Source organism: Trichoplusia ni, chromosome 27 (genome assembly GCF_003590095.1).
Source record: "Trichoplusia ni isolate ovarian cell line Hi5 chromosome 27, tn1, whole genome shotgun sequence".
NCBI classification, from domain to species: Eukaryota; Metazoa; Arthropoda; class Insecta; order Lepidoptera; family Noctuidae; genus Trichoplusia; species Trichoplusia ni.
Genome location: NC_039504.1, coordinates 70,832 through 91,983, shown reverse-complemented (window position 1 = coordinate 91,983; position 21,152 = coordinate 70,832). Strand labels below are relative to the sequence as shown.

Below are 21,152 nucleotides of genomic sequence, written 5' to 3'. Positions count from 1 at the left end.
TAAAGCTCTTCCTACTTCATTAAAAAAACCAGGTTAGCATTCTCCGAGTCGCCTGACGTTTAATGCTGCCTACTCATCTAATTATTCTCATTGTTACATATGCTTTGCTAAATATTCTTTCATAAAGGCTGTTGTACAACCAGTTGTGGGTTCTCATAGTCCACAGAGACGTCCTACTCGTTCGCAAGCTTTGCCAATTTAATTTAGTCTTAATAAAATCATACAACAAGAAATAATCAATATGAACTATCGTCTGACAACTGATGAACGTTTAAAACAAATACTTACATAATAGTTCGCAGAAAACACATTTTTATTTCATACCACGTTATTATACACCTGCAGCCTTTTCCCTATAGTTAATACAGCAATATCCTGAACACGAGTAAGTACTCGTAATAAACATTTAATTATAACAATCAGTCAGTATTTATCAAATATAATGGAACTCAGTAATTGTCCTACATTTGAAAGGGCTAATGATAAGGGACAATACGCTTAACATATGCACAGCAAACACGTGCGCTGCACCTGTACAATACACCACGCAGTTGTACAATTAAAGAGGTTTAATAACATTTTATAGAGCTCTTTATTACCGCGGAGTAAAGGTGATTATCGGATATAGACGGTTCAAAAGCATTGTGCCGTACTGTTCTTAGAGTAATTATTAGACATAGTTTGAGTCGATTTTATCTGTATCTAACATGCATGACTGACTAAATTCAGTATTTAACTGTCATATGTCAAAGAGTTAACGATAACGTTAAGTATGTATTTGTATTACTTTGATATGCTTGTATTCTAGGTCCGTAAGATAATAAGCATTGCTATTTTAAAGAAATACTAAATTGCGAATCGAATTAACTAAATGGTTCATTTAAACAAAATTACTTGAATTTATTGAAACACCAAAATAAATACGCAATTTTAATAGATAATGGCGCAAATATTACAAACCTTATTTTAATTGTTATTTTCTCATCTGTATATTGCGAGACTGTTAGCCATGAATCTCAATTAATTCGATTTAGAAATGTTTTGATGATACAGTCGTGCCTTTGCCGCTAATAAATCAAAAATGGAATTTACGTAACACTTTAAAAAGTGAACTTACGAGTTCACTAAACCAATTATCTCCCATAGAAAAGTCTGCGAACTTATAACAATAGATACAGCGTACAACACATTGACAAACATGAAAACATTCATTAACTCTTATGTCAAAGGCATAATATCGATTTTTGTGTATCGTTCTTGCAAAACTTACACCTACACCGTTAAATCTTAGAATTGATTTGGGCTGAACAGATTTACTTTTTGTATGTGTGTTCAACGTTTGTAAGATGAGCGGATGTGTCGTGAACATTCTCACAATGCAGCAATGGCCGTCAAGTCACATGACTCGTGAACGTAACATCATTATGCGCTGACAAATTCATTATATTCAGTAAACTCGAACACATAAGCTATAAAATAAGTGTTTGGAAATCGGCGGTTATTATAATGGTAAACAAAATTTATTGTATAACAGAATGCGTGAGTTATATTTTGAAATAAGAATTTTACTTCTTTTGTTTCGGGATTTTATTATTTACTGTATTATTTACACATTGATGCAGTCGATAACAGGTTATCAAATAGTTGAGTCAGCAGAGCGCTACAATCAAGCATGCACACAGGTGTACAAGCAAGCATGCAATCTTCTGCTTGCGTATATCTAAAGAGCTACATACAATGTGAATTTTTAAACTGAGAAATATAGGAAAAGGTAACGAACTAAAACAAATTGTATAATATATTGTTAGTAATACATTTGACATCACAACAAGCTTGAAGAATACCAGTAAAACATAAGAACATTCAAATGTAGGACAGAGCTAGTCTTTCTTAAACCTAGTTACTTAAAACCTTGCTAGACTTTTACGAGTATTATTTTAACACTTGTATTCGAAACTAGCAGACAGAGTTATGCAGACCACGCCAACATTTCGCCATACAATATTATGTGGTACATAATGAGTATGAAATATGCGTAACAGTGCAATACATTGCAAATAATGATCGGTTACTCACTGCTCGACGAACAATATCGGAAAGGTCAATACGAGATATACATTACCTATTCTTTCATTTAATTATATGAAGCTTATATCTATAGTCAAACAAAGAATGGATTACATGATACAATAATGAACTTTTTTTTTAGAGTCTTTAACCATAGAGGGGATTCACTAGCGGGTAAAGATCGAACTGTCTTTTATCTTAAGTTGTCAGATTTTTTTGTTGGATTTATGGAATTAGTCGAAACATCGATATATGTCTTCGGATTCCTTTCTAAGAATACCAGCAATTTAAAAAAAAAAAAATTGGAAAGGCGGATTTACAACAATATTTTGTGTAAATTATGCAAATCCAGAATTTTTGGAGTCAAATCATCCGTATCTAACGTTTTCCCAAAACCGAAACACTAATAAAGTTCCAAAAAATATAGTTTTGGTATGTAAAGTTAAAATAAAAAATACGACCAAAAATATACCACTCTCCATTTTTAATGCAACTCAAGCATTACCATTGCATTACAACCTGTAAGTTATAACCACAATAGTAGGGTAGGGTTAAAGACCACAACGCATGCGTTAAGTCACGGGTCGGTTCTGAGAAACACGAGCTCAACTGTCAAGATCTGTTTTCATAGGATATTATTGTTTGATATAGACGACCCAATTCGCAACATTGATCGATGCTCAGATAATTTTCATTGTTAAAGATTTTTTGATCTGGTTTTAGAGTTCCGCTGTAAAATTAATATAACAAAATGTTTATCTTAAAAAATAAAAATAACAAGAAATTTGAAGTTAGAGCAGATGATATATTATTTTTTATTGCTGCTATAACAACAAATAGTAAAAATAAGCCTTGAGGTAAACCTATAAAATTTATGAACGTACCTCTTTTTAAATTTGTTTGTCGTTAGTTAGAGACTTAGAGATTTATTGAACTCTCGAGAGTTCTATTAATAAGTCTGAACAAGAGCTGTTCTGGCTAAGAAACTACTACTACGGCTAATATTATACTTGGCAGTGTCAAGAACAGGCTAGATTCAGTTTCGTTCGTCGAAGTAAATTAAAAAATTGCAAGATTCATTCATCAAGAGAAACCCTAACACATTACGTATATTTAATTTAGACGTAAAACTCAAATTATAGTCGCGTTGATTTATACTCTTGTTTTGTTAATTAAACTAGTACCGATTTAACTTTCTCGCAATAAATATATTTAATTATTATATAACGTTGATGTGTTTATGAAAAACATGTTGCTCTTGCGTCATTTGTTTTGTTGCCATGCGCGAAATCAGTTACAATTTTCATAGATTAAACAGAAAAGTATAATCTTCTTTGTCTTAGAGTTCCTTCCTTTATTTTATAGGGCCTTTCACAAGAGGCTACCCTTAGTTCCAAAAAAAGACAAAGATGAAACTCCTTACAGTGGAATACTTCAGACTCAATATAAACTAAGAATAAAGCTTATCTTATTCAGATTTCTGTGACATAGGTAAAGGTTGAGTCCACTTAACTAAGATGAATGTTAGAAACCGCCTTTTAAGGAAAGTCTATAGCTTATAGATGACGTATATTGCGCAGGTCAGGGATACTACTGACCAACGCAAGCCTTTGTGCAGGACAGATATGGGAGATAAGACAACAGATACTTATTAATATAGATAACGCGAGTTACTCGTGTTAATATTAGCCGTCACATAGAAGTGTTGACTGTAGGTCAAAACAAACGAAGTCTCACCAAACTAGATCACTAAGACACACAATTAGAAAAAGCAATAAAGCTTCTTATAGAAATTCAATTTTCTCATTCAAGTATAACAAGTTTGCGTCGGTGCTTCGCAAAATAAATGATCAGATAGTTAACCGGTAACTCGTCCGTTCAGACTTCAATCGACCGGAGCAAGCCCGGCGCGACAAGACCAACGTTTTCGCTTTCTACCAACATAATTTTATCAAATATATTGTAACATAACATTAAATGTCCATATACGGACGCAAATAATCTTCAATCTACATTATATATGTATTAGTCTAGAGAGGGCGCGTGGGGAAGCACGTGATTCGTGAAAGTCACCAATTCGCATACATAACGGAGAAATCTTCGATGCACACAATTTAGCAAAGTTTTAACGTGAATCACTTTTATTAGTATGTTCGACGAGTCAAAATAACTGATCGATAGTGTAGGGAAAAAGATGAGTAAAATAATCGACTTTGTTGTTCAAATATTTCGTAACTGACACAGATTACTCTGCGCAACTGTTAAGGACTTGGGTTGAATAAAAAACTGTACAGTTGCATCTGCTGTTACGAAAATATTGGGCGTTGCATACTAGTCTCTTGTATAAATAAATCGAGTCACTGATCATCGGTGTTGTAATCGATTCCAACGCGAGCGACAAATTATTCGATCCGCTCACATAACTATTGGTTTATTGTTATCTTAGTAATGAGATTATGATGTGTTGGGAAACTGTGTTCGTTGATCCGTGCCTGGATTTATTTACGTGATAACAGTTCTTGACGGTCCTAAAATTCCTAATATGGCATGAAATTATTTTTAATAGGACTTCGATTTGAAAATTATTTTGTAGTTTAGAAATTATTGTAGCAATCAAACGTTTAGCAATCCGTTGTTTGTGGCTTTGCATCAGACTATTTTGTGATCGCTTCAGTACAAAATTCAGTACAAATCTTCTTGAAATGATATGATGTGTTTGGGTAATTTTTGGGTAGATTAAGTATGTGCATTTATGAAAAATGCGAGCCAAGTAACATATTATGAAATATTATGCCTTGATTGTTGACTTCAACGACAAAAAAAGTGATGTCTGAATGGATGCCAATTTCAATGGTCAGTCCTAAAATCTATTTGTAACAACATAAAAATCATTTCTGAAGAATGTTTGGTCAAAAGTGGTTCCAAATGTATCGCGTACCATTACACACGGTGCTACACTCTATTTCTGTTACCTGAACTTGGCTTAACACACTACCGCATATCAAGATTTTAAAGACGAAATTTATTAGTTAGGCATACTATCACTGCAATTAATCCCTTTGCAGATGCTCATAAAGATTGCAGTATTTAATGCTATTTCATAATAAGTAACACAGATCGTCCGCTTAAGAAACCTTCGTAATTTGTAAGATATGCAGATTAAATCCAATTAAATCGCGATGTTAAGTGATCTTATTTATGTTGCAGTTACATTGTGATGTTGGAAAACGTTTAAAGAGAGCATGAATCGTGTGTCGTCAACTGTTTTTAAAAGGTCATTATCACCAATATTTGTTTAAGCTTGATTTTGAAATATGTACTTAATTGGTTTAGATACGTATACATTTTATGAACTATCAAAACTCTCGAAACGAAACTTACGGGTACACTTACTTGTACATACTTGGACTGTACAACTTATTCTCTGTCGCACTGTTTTATATTGCTGCAGATAAATAAATATACTGATTACTTTTTAACAGCTTTGTTTCATTTACAATCGACGAATGGCTTAAAAATATCAATAAGTTATATTTTAATGGACTTACAATAAGGTAATGTTTTTCTTTGCAATTTTTAAGAGGTGTGTCGTATTGGGTGCTATGGAATGAGGTGATTGATCTTAATTATGATTTTCATACTTTGCCATTCCAATACAGGTATTTAAGTATTGTGCTAACCTTCAGATTCAGATTTGGTATTTCCCTAAAGGTCAGTTCAGGTGTTGCCCTACATAATTATCATAATATTTGTGTACTTTAAGACCGTGACCCTATAGTATACTTACTATACTTGTTTTTGAAATTCTCAGTAATAGTTAATAACGCCGACGGGTTTTTTTTTAATGTGGGTCTTATCAATTAATTGATATTGGTGGATATGGACAAAGCAACAATAATTAGAAGCAACAACGACAACAATATGCGTAAAAATGTTGTTCTTCTATTCTTTCTTTTTTTTCTTTCCTAACTTGGAGTAAAAAACAGCTCAGCCAAACTCGATGATTTTTTAATGGGATCAAATGACAGCTACACCACGTTAAATGAAAAAAAAGAATCAATAAAATTGGTACCAAACAAAATAGAAACAATATTCCGATGAATTGAAAATCTCCTTTTTTTAACTCGGTTGAATAAAGAAATTGCGTTTATATCTTACAAACTACTTGGGCATACTTTAAACTTAACACGTCTTAAAACCTCATAAACCTCATAGTTCTATTAATTTAAGAAAAATCCTTGTATTACATTTAGTAAGCCATTAGCTCTTTAATTCCATTTTACTGCGAATGTTCTATCCTAATTTACAAATTCATTACAGTGTTGCCTAATGTTAGTTTATTGAAATTCATTAAAACTTGGATGCCCACGTTGCTAAGTTATTACGATAACTGTGTCATTGAATCTCGTAAACATTTATTTAGCGACCGCTTACTATACGGCCTCACTTAACTTCACTTACGAGTAAATTACTCAATGAACAAAACAGGTTTTATGTTATTTCGTATCACATGTTATTTTTTTGTTTTTGTAAAATTAATTGATTGATTAAGCATTTCTTTATTTGGACAGGTTTGTTAGTAATGCAATAGTTATCAAAACGTTTAATAACCTAAGTCTGATGACATGATTAAAATAAAAAAAGTTTTGATTTATATTCGAGTTGAATTGGTCTACTGCAATCTTTTTTAAAAGTCTTTTCTTGTAAAATAACTTTTCAAACTACATCATTTACTGTCACAAATATACAGACACACGAGTGATTTGTAAGGTTTAACTTTAGTGATACAAAATTCCTAAAACTGCCCAATAAGAATAATTACTTAAAAAAATGAGTTTGTTTAGAAAAAGTTTCTAGAGCGATGCAATAATAAAGCTCCTTTGAAATATAATATTGTTTTTAAAAAATAGAGACAAATCAAGAATGACCTCCTTTTTGAAGTGGTTAGAAAACTTAATGAGATTTACCTGAAATAAACTTACGCAGAAAACAGCCCGACAAATGCGAATGTTTTTAATCATGGTCAGTATTTCGTAAATTTCTGTAAACCTTTTGATTGATGAGTCAATTTTATACTAATTATGTATGTGTACATTATTATACGTATATGTGTATCTGCTTTCATTTGCTCAATTTTTAATATTGCTTAACGAAACCACACCCTATATAATCGTGCACGTTTAAAACCATAGCAATCATATACGTTTGTTGTGTGATTTGTTTCTGTTTCTTTTGGTCTAAGATTTACAAATATGTGGTTTGTTTTATGCATATTTTTTTTAATATTGATGTATCGGATTCCTGAATTTGGAAAACATGATTTTGGCTTTAGTTTTTGAGCTTGCGACAGACGGAAAACTAGTCCGTTGTGAGTTGCCACTAAGAAAGGCCTTGCTAGGACTTCTTTTTTTGGCGTTTCATGTTGTCTTGACCCATTTCCGACTTTAACACTGTACAGTATTTTCATTTGTAATAGGTATTAACATAGTATTTCTCCTCTTAAATTTATTTTTAATCAAAACTCTGAAATCTTATTTCTTTACTTAGCGGGGAAGTAGTTATTGATTTAGGTACTCAACTATGATGAGCAAATATAAGAATAACATAAACTTGTATCACAGTTAACGCGGGTTTATTTAGCGGGTTTAACACTAGGCTGTGAACAGATTCTAAACAAAACAACAAACACACTTTAAGTATCGTTAAACGGTATTTCATAAAACCTCTTTTAAACAAAAATTTAACAATACACTGGAAATATATATTCTTGTTCTTTTATATAAAAAAAATCACTCGATATCCGAGAGTTTAAATTAATATACCTAGAACATGTAATACATCTTTTTTACGCTTTTAAACAAAAACATTATGTTCGTGTTTGACAACTAGGTGCTTTTATTTTTAAGTGGCACTTTAATACTTTTTTAAGTTCCAAAAGGCGAATAATTGTCTCTTTGAAACTGAACAGAAAATTAAAAACCGTAAACAAGTATAGTTGGCAAGACCTAGTTAAATTTAGTTCTAGCCCCGATTTACCGTGACAGCTTACAGCTTATATCTAGCATAGAGCCTTACGGCGGTCGTATTGTCGTCCTTCTGCTCCGAGCGACTTTCATCGCGGAGGCTTGGACGCGCAGGCTTCGACGCGACGGCGCATGCGCACTGCAGCAGTGCCGACCTAACCGCACCGACGTTAGCACGCGGACCAACATCAAACTTAAACTTAAAGTTATGATTAAAACTTAAATTGGACTTAGTGCTCGTCTTTGTGCCTAATGGTATAAGTGAACTAGTGTTCGGACTATTATTTGGACAGTGTTAGAACGATGATGATATCAAGGTAATTTTTTTTATTCGTTTTATTCGTTTTATTTACCTGAAATTATTTTGGGAATATTCAGCTGTTTTTTTTAGGCGATTTAAATATTCGGTTGTAGATTGACAGCCAAATATTTCAATTTAATCATCACTTTTGAAAAATGATTTAATTAGGTACAATCATTAATCTGGAAATATTATTTCAATACCTATTATAGGGTTTGAGTATTTATCTACAAATTATTCAGTGCATTGTCGTTGAAGTCTTTTGTATGGAAGTGTATCGTAGCGGCTACGGAATTGTGCGCTACGTTCATCATCGTAGCGCGCATTACTAGCTTTTCAGCATGCGATTAATGTGCGAACAAAGTATTAAAACTCGAGTAGTTATGCGTAGCGCATAGGTTTGATTTTAACACAGGAAAAAAAATGGGATAAAATTTGCAAAAGAAGCTTTCTTGACGGGAATTGTTTAAAATTAAAGAAGTAGAGAGAATGTAGAGAAGTTTGAACATTTTTTTTATAAACTAAAATTCCATTATGCATTGTTTACTACAACTCGATTATAGTTTTTTTTTTCAATTACATATTAAATTAGATTTTGAAGTCTATATTTAGGTAATCATTCAAGAGCATTGACCAAATACAATTGCATTTTTAAAATACATAAATATCAATTTTAGAAAAAAATATAACCTACAATTTCAAGACAGTTAATTTTAATAGCTAATAGAAGATAATTAATTACACTACATTTGACTATACCCAACTGTCTTGTGGATATCTGCATAAAATGTATGCATCACTGAATATCTCGCATAAATTATCATTAATCAATTTAAATTCGCATTATTGTAAATTGTTTTTTTTATTTCACAATGTTAACAAATAATTTCTTATTATTGTGAAAACTATAATTATAATTGTTTTTCCCAAAAAAATGAAAATTTAAAACCTTTTTCAAATTCAAGACATAAAACTTATTTCATTTTAAAAATATAATACTTTGACGTATTCCCAAAAAAAAAACAACCTTATAAACAAAAATTTAGGGCGAAGCTGAATACCTTTCAACACTTTAATAAACATTCAATTTTGTCATCAGAATCACTCACAATTGTAGAACAGTATGAAAAACCGATAATCACCAACATCACCACGTAAATCCAACATAAAATCAAATTGCATCAGTTATTAAGTAATATTTCATCATTAAACCGCCTGTCAATTTGAACGAGGCTAACAATTTTTACCGCTTTAGGTCATTATTACCGGCCAGTTACTGGTAAAATCCAGATAGTAAGGCTGTATTTCATTAAGGCTGTCACTTAAATCAGTACGAGTTGACTTAATTCCTATGACGTAATTGCCGACTCCTTTGTAACATCAAAGTAGAGGACGGTGTTGTATATAGGTGTAAATTATCTATTTCATTTTGTTTATATTATATCTACCTACACGTGATAGATTAATTTGGCAAAAAGATGGTATTCTTCCGAACAAGTTAATACAAGAAGTCGGGACACCGTCAAAGACGAAATTTATATTTTGACTCGTAACTTCTATTATTTTACGAAAAAGTTTTGTAGGTTAAAAATTTGTATAACAACCTTTTTTTTTGTTGCACTAACGTGACCTTGTAGGCAAAGAAAAGTAGAAACAAGTCTAAAGAGTCATCAAACTAATTCACCCATTCCGTATGGGCAAGCTGATAGGTAAAATAAAAAATCCACACACCTAAAATTCAAATATCATTAACGGCTTCACAGTTCAAAAATACCAGTTCTGATAAAAATACCTTAAGTTAAAGTCCCGTTATATGTTATCATGTTACGTAGGTGTGGAGTCACAAACGTGAACTAGTCGCATCAATAATAAGATAAACTTGGGGCCTACTGCATTTTAAGTAATTTTACTGGAGTTGTGGAAGACAGGGAGCGCACTAGATGGTGTAGAGCGCTGTCTCTCTCCGACAGCTGTGGAATAATACTGGTGGTAGATCTTCAGGTACCGCTAGCTGTCACTGTGTGCCTTAAGCGTACTGATGACTATGAGAAATGGAAAGTGGTTTAACTCTTAAAAGGATGGCTTGTAATGCTGTACTTTCGAAGCCACAGACTTGGAATGAATAATCTATTTTACAAGCATTTGAAGGGTTCAAATATAGCACTGACAGTAGTGAACGTGGACGAAATTGGGCGTTTCAAATTTATAAATAGTGTACTATTGATCTGAAAGGAAAATTGCTATTAATCTTGTTTTTGGAAAATGTGTGGTTAAATCTTGCTGCTCAAACTTCGCTTCAGACTTTGAACTTATTTTACTTAGGATAAGATAGGAGTTAAGTGACAGATCTTTTATGTGGTCTACAATCGTTCGTCACTGCTTTACCAAAAAATACGGGGGTTTTTTTAACTCAATACTATTTTATATCTAAACTATATTAATGCAAGCAACTTACATACTCTTAAATAAAAGAACAAAAAATATTCCTCTACACAATGAAAGTGAAAATGATAATCATCTTGTAAACATCGTTAACAGTGTCACGCATCTGTCAAAGAAACAAAAGTTACATTACGAACAAAACAATGTATCTTCCTGACAGCACGAGTAACTGTTGGGGCGTTCCAAGATCATTTGTTTTGAAACCATTACCGGCTATAACCTCTTTACAAAATACTCTACGTTCTACCAGTGAGTAATGGATGTTACACAAACGTCAAATCTCATCTGCTCAATGAGCACCATATTTAGAAACGTGACGTCAGATATGATGAGCTCTCAGTTAAAAGCGAAAGCTCAAAGATTTGATAGATTACATTATGTACTTGTTACGTTCAATGCTGTACATTGTACAATCAACCACATAATTCGTGCAAGAGCAAGAAACAATCGACTTTATGACTTGGAAATAAGAGCTTGGACGTATAGCTGTGTGGTTTACGGTACTGTTGTAGTGACGGTCGGATGTCACGTACTCATCTTACCATGTAGGTCGAATGATATAATGGTTGAACTCGACGGTAATTGAATAAGCTTGACTTGTCTAATTGATAGAGAAAGGATGTCAGACCTAAATTGGCGTAAGAGCTTCTTTACAAGTTGTCTATATACGGAAGATAATGTGACTAAGTAGTGAAGGTAGGGTGTTTCCTTTTATGGCAAAAGGTTTTGCGTGGAATGAAAGAATATCGAATGCGTGATTTAGATTTTAGAATGAATGAAGAGTGAGTTTTCGTGTGAAAAAGTAACAATGCGATGTCGGAAATATCAGCTCTGTAAACAAACCCAAGTATCTTTACATCCGAAGCAAAAATAATCTTGCTAAATGCGAATGGTTTGGTTAAAATGAAAAAGCATTAAATTTAACATAAAATTAAATTGCATTTCACTTCATTTGAAAAAAAAGGCGAAAAAGGTTAGAAGTATAAAAAAGATTTAATACATATTCATTCGTTACTGCAACGCGTGAAATTTTCGCATACCATACCTATAAATAGTAATTACAGCACAAAAGGTTAAGTAAATTATGAAAAAACGCATAACATACATATTATACGCTATGTAACATACATTATGAAATTATGCCGAATATTTAAATAAAATCTTTTGAAGGCCACTTAATGAGATATTTAAAGTGAAATATTTTAAAAAGAAATATAACTTGCCGTAAGAAAATTTAACTCTTTTTAACTTATTTTTATGACGTGCAGTTGTTTACTTTAAATCAAACTCTACCAATTAATTTAGCAGACTACTTGTGCAATCTTAACGGGATACATTTCAAATATTAGTGATATAACAATATTATATAGTAGCAATATAGATAAAATTAGACAATTCAAAATACTGGTTTTGATTCGCGAAACCTATACTTATAGAAAGTGTCTCTGCAACTAAAGTTAGCGAATTTTGTAATCGCTCGTAAAATATACAATTTTAATTTCTAATCTTATTTTTATTGCTTCTTTGATTGAATAAATTCAGACGAAGAAGTCTCTTCTATGAGCCGGCTGTCTTACTACATAAATACGTAAACACAAAAACAATACAACTATATTCCATTGTGTGTAACTTTTTAATAACCATTGTCTGCATTGTTGCATGCTATTAGAGAACTACTTTTAACTTCAAAGAATTTAAATATTTAATTCAAAACATTTTCATTCATCAGCATTAGTTATTTTAGTGTTTGCAGAATGTCTACTACTTAATTTTCTTTTTGACTGCTCGGATATCCGAGTGGTTGTGGTTAATACGAAAAGCACGCGACGTGTCGCAGGTTCGATAGCCGCGGTTTTGTGTGATCCGATAATACTTGTCCTGGGTCTGGGTGTCTTTGTGTATGAGACTTGGATGTTTGTGAAAACCTCCGAAACACAAGGATTAACTTACCTACTTACTGCGGGAGTCGTCTAAAAAACCTATATAATGAATCGTCCAATAAGAGTTTGTCTTCTCATATGAAATGGTTCGTCTTCCGTCATCATCACAGGAACATAGATATAAAATTCTCAATTTGAACATAACAGTTTACTTTCAAATATGTTTACGTGCAATTAAGGGCGAGGGGTCGGTGACGTAAGCCGCGCATCTCGCGATGACCACTTGCGCAACTCAGGAACCGTAACGACCGGAGAAAAGTGCGCGATTTATGTTCGCCTTTATCACACGTGACGTAATATGATACAGCCTCTTAACATAGAATATAGTAAAGGAGGAAAAGATAATGTCCTTGTTGAAAGATGTCAATTAAAAAAGAAAACATTCTTAAGTCTATTCGATGTTTAAATTAACTACCATAGTTTTGACTGAAGACAATCGCTGTTCCATCTTTTTTAAACGGAAATATTGACTCTTTTCTTAAAAGGAAGTAATTAAGGAGTATATGTGCCAGCACAAAAAAAATGTTGGCTTAAATGAAAAAGTACCAAAGCGTTACGTTGGCGAAACAATTTTGTGTGTTTATCTAAATTTATCTCGGTACCGTTGTAAAAATACGACTGCAAAACTAACCGACATTTATTAAAAAAAAAGATTTATAAAAACTCAAGAAGAAGGTTTTATGGTTTACATAACCGTAATTGCATGTACTCGTAGTTCAAAGTCTACACGACACATTCTCAAATTGTTTTCTATATTTGCTTTTAATTTGCTCGTCATGTTAGTCACGCAAGACGCGCCGGTCACTGGGACGATTACGTCACAATCCGAGACAAAAAGCCGTCAACGTTCCGGCACTCAATTTATTAGGTCCAATGGTTTTATAACAAGGTGTAATGTAATTTAAAATAGAACTAGACCTAGTGCTGTGCTAATCAATCATTTTGATGCAGTATAATTATATTATAAATCAGATTTCACACGGTAAAGATTACTTATTCACGTAGTGGAGTCTGAACGTAACATGTGCATATAAAGTGAGATGAAAAAGTGAGATTTCATTATAAAAAAGAGACAGCGCACTACATCTCGCATAGCGGCATCATGCTTCCACAACAACAAAATATTTACAAGATTAAGCGCCGGTAACAGATAAATCGTTCAACTATTTATGTAAAATGGAGCAATCATAAATGAGTATTCGTAATATTGTACGTGAGAGGATATCTTCTAAAGCAAGGCCGTCTAGTCAGCCAACATGACAAACGGAAACCGTCAGTTTTCATAATGAGTTCGCATTAACTATGTCCTGTATGTTAGAGCTGATAAACCTCGTTATTTTATTAGTCTAGTTTAGTTTTAATCAGGCCGTAAAGTTATAGATTAATTAAGCTACCTGAGCGCCTATGTTGCAAGTTATTTGATCTATATTTACCGAACAAATATTTTTTAATTAAAAATGTTCTAAAGAGGTTTAAGTTTGAATGTGAATACTTGGCATATTGTTAAATGTCATTTGTTTTTTTTTAACTTCCTCGCTGAACGTATGGTTTATGATAAACAAACTATGGCTGCTAAAGGACCTACCGCCAACCCTTGAAATAATATCTATAGGTTTGTAGAAAAGAGATGCCACTTTACAAAATACAGAGCGCTGGCACGCTTACATAACTGCAAAAATATTACTTGACTACAAAAACACTGTTTACCTAATAACAATGTTTACCAGTACCATGATGAATCAATTAACAAACATTAAGATAAAAATAATCATAAACATTGATATTGCCTCGAGGCAGAAAGTGGATAGAAAGTTACGGATCACTTAAAATATCGGTATCATCATTATAATTGAGCTTGTTTCTCGAAATACTTGTATTAAATTAATATATTCCGTGTATTTATTACATTTTTTACCGATTATTTAACAAGTGTTGTGTAACTCGGTTGATGGAGACAAGACGTCTATAAAAATCTTTTTTATAATGAGCTTAATTTGTGTGCAAACTATATTCATGTCATTGTTGTGTATTGGAAGAAATGTAGCTATTTATTACCATAATTACTTATTCTAAGATTTTCTCTGATTGTTCTGCGCTGTTTTAAGTTTAAACTGAGTTAATTTGGAGACAAAAAGAAAACTGAAGGTGGTGAACAAAAACAAACCAAAATCTTCAGTTCAAAAACTGAACATAAACTCCAACTTACAATCGGTTAAAAATAACTTATTTCTAATTTGCAATATAAAACCATTTATCAATCAAGTTAGCGTTCGTTCCTAAATTATAATGTCAGTCACCAAAAGAATGTGTCTCGAGCAAGTTTAGTTTCTTTGGCAAAGCACCTGTTCGGTACGTATAGTGCCTCTATGCGCATAAGTAGCGCATAAATATTTATGATACACATATTACAAGGCTCGACTTAGACGAAATCGAAAGGATAAGTACGTACAGTCAACAGAAAAGCCAGTTAACAACAAATTTTCAAAACTACTGCGTCAAATTCAATTAGTAGTTCTCCCTATTCGATAACAAAATAGGTTACATACTTTCGCGGCGTTTCGTACAATATACTTACTTATTGAAAAGTACTTGACTTTTAAATTCAGATCGTAAACGACTTCTGTTGCCGACCGTACTATAAGTATTACACCTACAGAGCTAATGTCGAAACTTGAATTTATTATAGTCCTATTTAAATAGTTTTGTTTCATAGTCCACAATTATATTTATGGGGACTTAGAAAATTAGGGAAAATAGAGTACCTTAAAATTGATAATTTTTTTGTTTCTTGTTTTGAAGAGAGTTTAGTGTAATCTATCATTCTAATTGTAATATAGTCGAAATCTGTTTCACAATCGGCTTTGTGATAACAAAATCTTTGGAGAACACTATACTTCGGACTTCAAGTCATACGTATTTTTCTAACTATATTTCATAACCACACCTTGTCCTGTCTCCAATAAATTATATTTTTTCTCGCACCCATTGAAATAACTTTAATATATTTCCAGCCAACTAGGCGATTGCAGAATCTTAATTAATGAAAAGGCTCGCACTATGAGTGCATTCAGTCAGTCAGTGCAGTGTCAGGAATGCCATATACCTTCTTAATTAACAACTAGTACAAGTACATAAATTAGTGTAGGTTGACTTTCGTCTACTTTTTGATCATAGTATATATATAGTCCTTATGGTTTTCGATAACGGCGACCCTTGCCTTCACTACCTAGCGTGAGCCCTGATGTGACTGGCTAGACCGAGTTTGGATCTAAACACTGGCCAAAAATTTGACCCGCAGAATTGAGAGCAGAGGTGTACGACAGCTTAGACCTCTCTTTTTGGGCTTGGCGCTTTTCGTCTAGCTTCTGGAGTCGTTTTACCTCGAACGACTTGACGTGATAGTAACGTAAAACGTGCGGGACTAACAGATAGGTAGTGTAAAGCTCTGCTGTAAAGTATATATAAGACCATAACAGTTGTGAAAGAGAGAGAGCTCTATATCATGGCATGCACTATCTCGCTTCAACAACTGCTTAACTTTGATGGTAGGTTTGTCCTCCTAGATCAGGAGGAGTTTTGTAACCCACCGGATAATTACAATGTTATAATGAAGCAATATGCGAATAAGAATATGTGTTTATTACAAAATATTTGATCGTTTTAGATTTAGACGATGCTCTAATTAACCTAAATTACTAAATAAATAGCTAACTAAAGTTTTGAAAGATATTGCATTGCGATCGAGTCAGGTTTTGATGATTACATGAATTGCGTATATTTATGACTAAATGTTTTTTTTTTATAAGAACACTAATTAGTTAACGATTTTTGTTTAAAACTCAGTCATAAAGATCAATTTAATTTTGAATACCTTCCCGTCATTAAACAAGAATGCATACATATCTACTAGATATACAACTTATTCATAGTGCACAGCTCTAATTAAAAAGCCTAAAGCAATATACGAAAACCAAAAATAATTAAACCACCAAACTTGTCTTCTAGAACTTAGAACATACATTGACGATACAAAAAACGTCACCAGAAAATCATAACATCATTATTTATGATTAAGACCTGCCAGTATGTGTGAGGCGACAGAATAATTTGTCAAAGTGAGAACTACCGGCTAGAGCTGTCAATACAATGTAATTTTGTGATTGGGTGGCCACTCGTCACCAGTCGAACTTTCACTAGCGAGACGAGACGGTCAATTACTTAGCAACAAGTTAAGACGTAAGATCTGTTTATAAATATTAATTGGCATGATCTCCGATTAGTTTTATAATCGTTATAAATTATTAAAACGAATTTATGTAATTAGATCGAAATAATTAAGTAAACCATGGAAAAGTTTTTTTAAATTTTGGAATCATTCTTTTTCATTGAGTATAGTTTAGGTTAAGTTTAAGTTAGGTTTAAAACTAGAGAGTATTTACGCATTAGGAATAAGTTACTTTAATCTCATAGACTAATACTTGTCTGTTGAATGTTGTTTAGAAAATCTTTCAACACCGTAGTGGAAATGTTCGTAAGAATATTGAACAAGTTATTAAATATGTAATTAAGTGTCGTAACACGAGACAAGGACGCGCACTGTCTAAACTCTAGAGAGTCTACTTATAATGTACCTGTGCGCAATAATTATGTAGACAAAATAAATTTTGGAAATTATTGATATTGTTATCTTCGTTCAAATGAACGTGCCTTTATTTCTGCTATGAAGAAGTACTTTCTCAGCTCCTAACATTATCTTAAAACTGTAACTTTCAAGTTGCTTGTTTTTGTTTTCAAGCTCTAAATATACATCTATTTGAACGGAAAAACATAGTCTCAGAATCAACACAATTATTCGAAAATCTCACTTAAGCCTGTCCTGCGCAGGAATCGAAACCGCGACTCGTCGTGGATCTGTGGTGATGTCCTACAAACTTCTGTATTTGTGACGGCGACCACTCTATTTCTCATTCCACTCTACTTTTCGTGCAGATGTACTTCTTCTAACTTCATCCTTTTTATTTCCAGAACGTTACTAGCAGCATTATGCTGCGCATACGCCGCGGCACTATCGCCGATCGCGCCGCTGACAGGCGTCGGCGACAGCGGCGACTGCGCGCTCTACCTCAACGGGCCCGGGCGCACCTCCGCCTATGACTACAGCATCAACCTGCTTAAGGGCAACTTGTGAGTATCACCTTCTTTACCAGAATACTTTTTTTGGTATTGCAGTGGAATCCTCATGGAAACCCGCTTATTCGGGGAAAGGAACGAGTCGTGTCAGACTCTTTCTGTCTAAACCTAAACGCTGGGTGACGTCAGCCGCGTTTTATGCCGGCACGTGGAAATGCGTGGCATTACATCAGGTGCCGGATTACCTCAATACCTGGAACATCTGCTATTTCTGTGGTATCAGCAGAACCTTTCAGTTTATGACTTTCACTAAAGAGAATGTTAGTGCCTAATTGCCTACATATGTCAAAGTCTTGACAGAAAAATAACAATATATTGCTTGCTGTCTAACAACGTGTCAGACGCCAGACAGTTTTAGAAGAAGTAAAAATAAACCAAAGAGTTTTTTGTTTCACAACCTCATTGGTTCAAAATCATTAACATAGATAGTAAGTAATACTGGATTGAAATGTACATCCAGACTTTTAATTTTGTATTGAGATTGTATGAGATTGTAACACATAATAACAGTATAAAATAAATGTCTACATCCATCAAAGAAACGTGATCAGCAGATTGCAATTCTTTCTCACGGAAGCACTATCACAGAAAGGCAAAGTCTCGACATCGAATCAAATGCAGCAAACACTTACGGAAACATTCTCAATAGCAAACACAGAAATGAGTCAATTGCAGAAAAACAAACAAGTAATGGTCATGATACACTAAAGCATTTACTTGTAACAGAACAGCTTTTCATGAAATGCTCTCGTATATTGGTTCATGATAAGGTTATTATGAATCGTAGAGTTCGGGCAATAAGCGTGGTACAATAGTTCAATAAAAACAAAAGAATATTACAGTACAGACAAATGCAAATTCACCTTTAGTATTTTGCCTAACCGAGCACCAACACGTAATTGAAACAAAATGCTCGACGAAATGCCCTAGTGAGTCACCACCGTAACAATTGAAAGCCGATTATTTATATTTCATCAATATTGACTTGTAACCTATTTTCGCGAGACAACATAAATAGATTCCGTATTGTAAGTACAAGATACATTGCGGTCTCCATATTAACTTAACGATGATAAATTGCTTTATTCAATAGCTATTAGGCCTTATTAAGTGAGGGGTACAGTCGGCACCACAAGTCGAAACGCTAGACTAACAAGGCACTTTTCTTGAGTACAATCAAATACAATTAAGTACTTAGTATAGGGACTGGAAAACTCATTAGCTTGAACACCAACATGCTTTGGACACTCTGAACACCAATATAGGACTCATAAATGATTTTTGACAGTTCGTAATTTTATTTTTGTTGCTGACTGTACGATTAAATTAAGTAAAGTAAACTGACGAGTTAAAGACAGTTAAAATTACCATTTTGTAAGTAAACGTCTGTATCTCTTGAGCGTTTTGAAAGCAAAGTTAAATATTCTGTATTTAAGAGACAATTGCGTAATGCTAGGCAGATTATGTCCCATCTAAAAAATAAAACAGTTCTTACTGGTGTTTGCATTACGAAACTTATTTTGGTAATGTCATCAGATGTAATTGTTAAGGGTTGTCCGAAATATATGAATCAAACCTTAAAGTGACAGTATACATTTGCACATTGCACGAAACCAAACCGTTTCGTTTGAAATTGAGATGTGCTATGAAATATTTTAACACTCGTAAGTAATTCGATCCTCCTTTGCGTATCATTAGATATTGAATGAATAATATCAAATAACAAACAGAATTATAAGTTTTACTTTCCCTTGTACCATTGGTCATGTTTATGTCACGCTTTCGTTTCAATTTTTCTCCGATACGCATGTACAGTTGAATCTTCGTCACTTGCTTTCAAAAACAAAATTTTAAAATAGAATATATATGTTAGACTCGTCCATTTCGAGAAACATCATTTCGTTTCATCAATTTCACTGTTGAAATAAAATTAACGTATAATTAATAAGAGTATTTTTACAAAAGACCGCTATGAGACAATATATTTTTCAATCAATATCTAATGATTTGATTTGATATTAGCTAATAAAAATATTTTTCATTTGAGAATCTTATTGATCATGACAGCCCTAGCGAGAGCGGCCCAATGTCACATTGCGCGGGAGTGATCTTTACTGTCACCGTTACGTCAGCCGGCGCAGGCGCAAACTTGACACACTTCCGAGGCACACTTCACACTCACTTGTCTTTCTCCGCGACTCGTTACCATGTGTCATAAACTAACAAACATAACTACATAAATATTACGCGGTGTCAATGACCTGTCAAACAAATGAATGTGTTTTTCTACCTAAAAGTTTGAATGAAAAACATGATTAAACAATTGAACTTTCTAAATTACACAACTCGTCACTTCTGAAAGTGTAGTAAAGATGGGATCCGTATCATTGTTACATAAAGCTTTTATTTTATTATCGTAGTGTGTATCACGCTCCCCGTTCTCTAAGTGACCTCTCAGGTGTCGTAACATAGGTCTCAATGCTTTCATCTCAAGCATTAGCTAACTGACGGATCGCTCCGTTTACTTTCAAATCCTTTCGCTCAATTCGTATGTACCTTGACTACGCCATAAAACAGTCTCAAACCGGCAATATATCTTGATCTATAACCTCACTTATGCGGTACTCTATAATGGCGCGTAAGCAAACAAGTAAAGAATAGAGACCAAACAAACCTCACAATGTTACAACGACCCTGTGTTTACCTTGAAAAGCTTTTGTGCTCAACTAAAGAGGTTTAATTTATTGGATTCAATTTTTAAATCTTCGTTTTAAGAAACATACAGATATGGTTGCATCACATAAATAAATGGTACACAGACCGAACATAAATAAAAAATTATGAATACAAAACTATTAAAATGCCGAGAACTGTTATTAAATTTAAGAGAGCAATAATAACATTTTTATGTGTTTCCATATGCTTTTACTGAAGCTCTTTCAATATATATGAACCGGCCATAAAGGCTTATGAAACTGCGTCTATCATTGGGCAAACATTGTCGGAGTGTCCGCATAACGGCTCGACCTATTCCTTATAGAAGCAAAGAGTACCGACCCTCAATCGTTTGTCTACCACTTAGACACGCCTTACCTACCGTATGTTAAGGCGAAACGGTAAAACCTCTTAGTTTGTCATCATTATACATGTTAATCGATGCTCATGATTTTACGTTGCTATGTGATTTAT

General features: G+C 33.3%; 1 protein-coding gene across 1 annotated transcript in view; it reads left to right on the top strand.

The window, feature by feature from the left end:
- The first annotated feature begins 7,967 nt into the window (after nucleotides 1-7,967).
- LOC113505889 (peroxidase) overlaps nucleotides 7,968-21,152 on the top strand; it is a 28,921-nt gene continuing 15,736 nt past the window's right edge. The window contains exons 1-2 of the mRNA XM_026888747.1: nucleotides 7,968-8,407; nucleotides 17,799-17,957. Coding sequence (XP_026744548.1) covers nucleotides 8,394-8,407; nucleotides 17,799-17,957 — 173 coding nt within the window. The 5' untranslated portion in view covers nucleotides 7,968-8,393. The remainder of the gene's footprint in view (nucleotides 8,408-17,798; nucleotides 17,958-21,152) is intronic.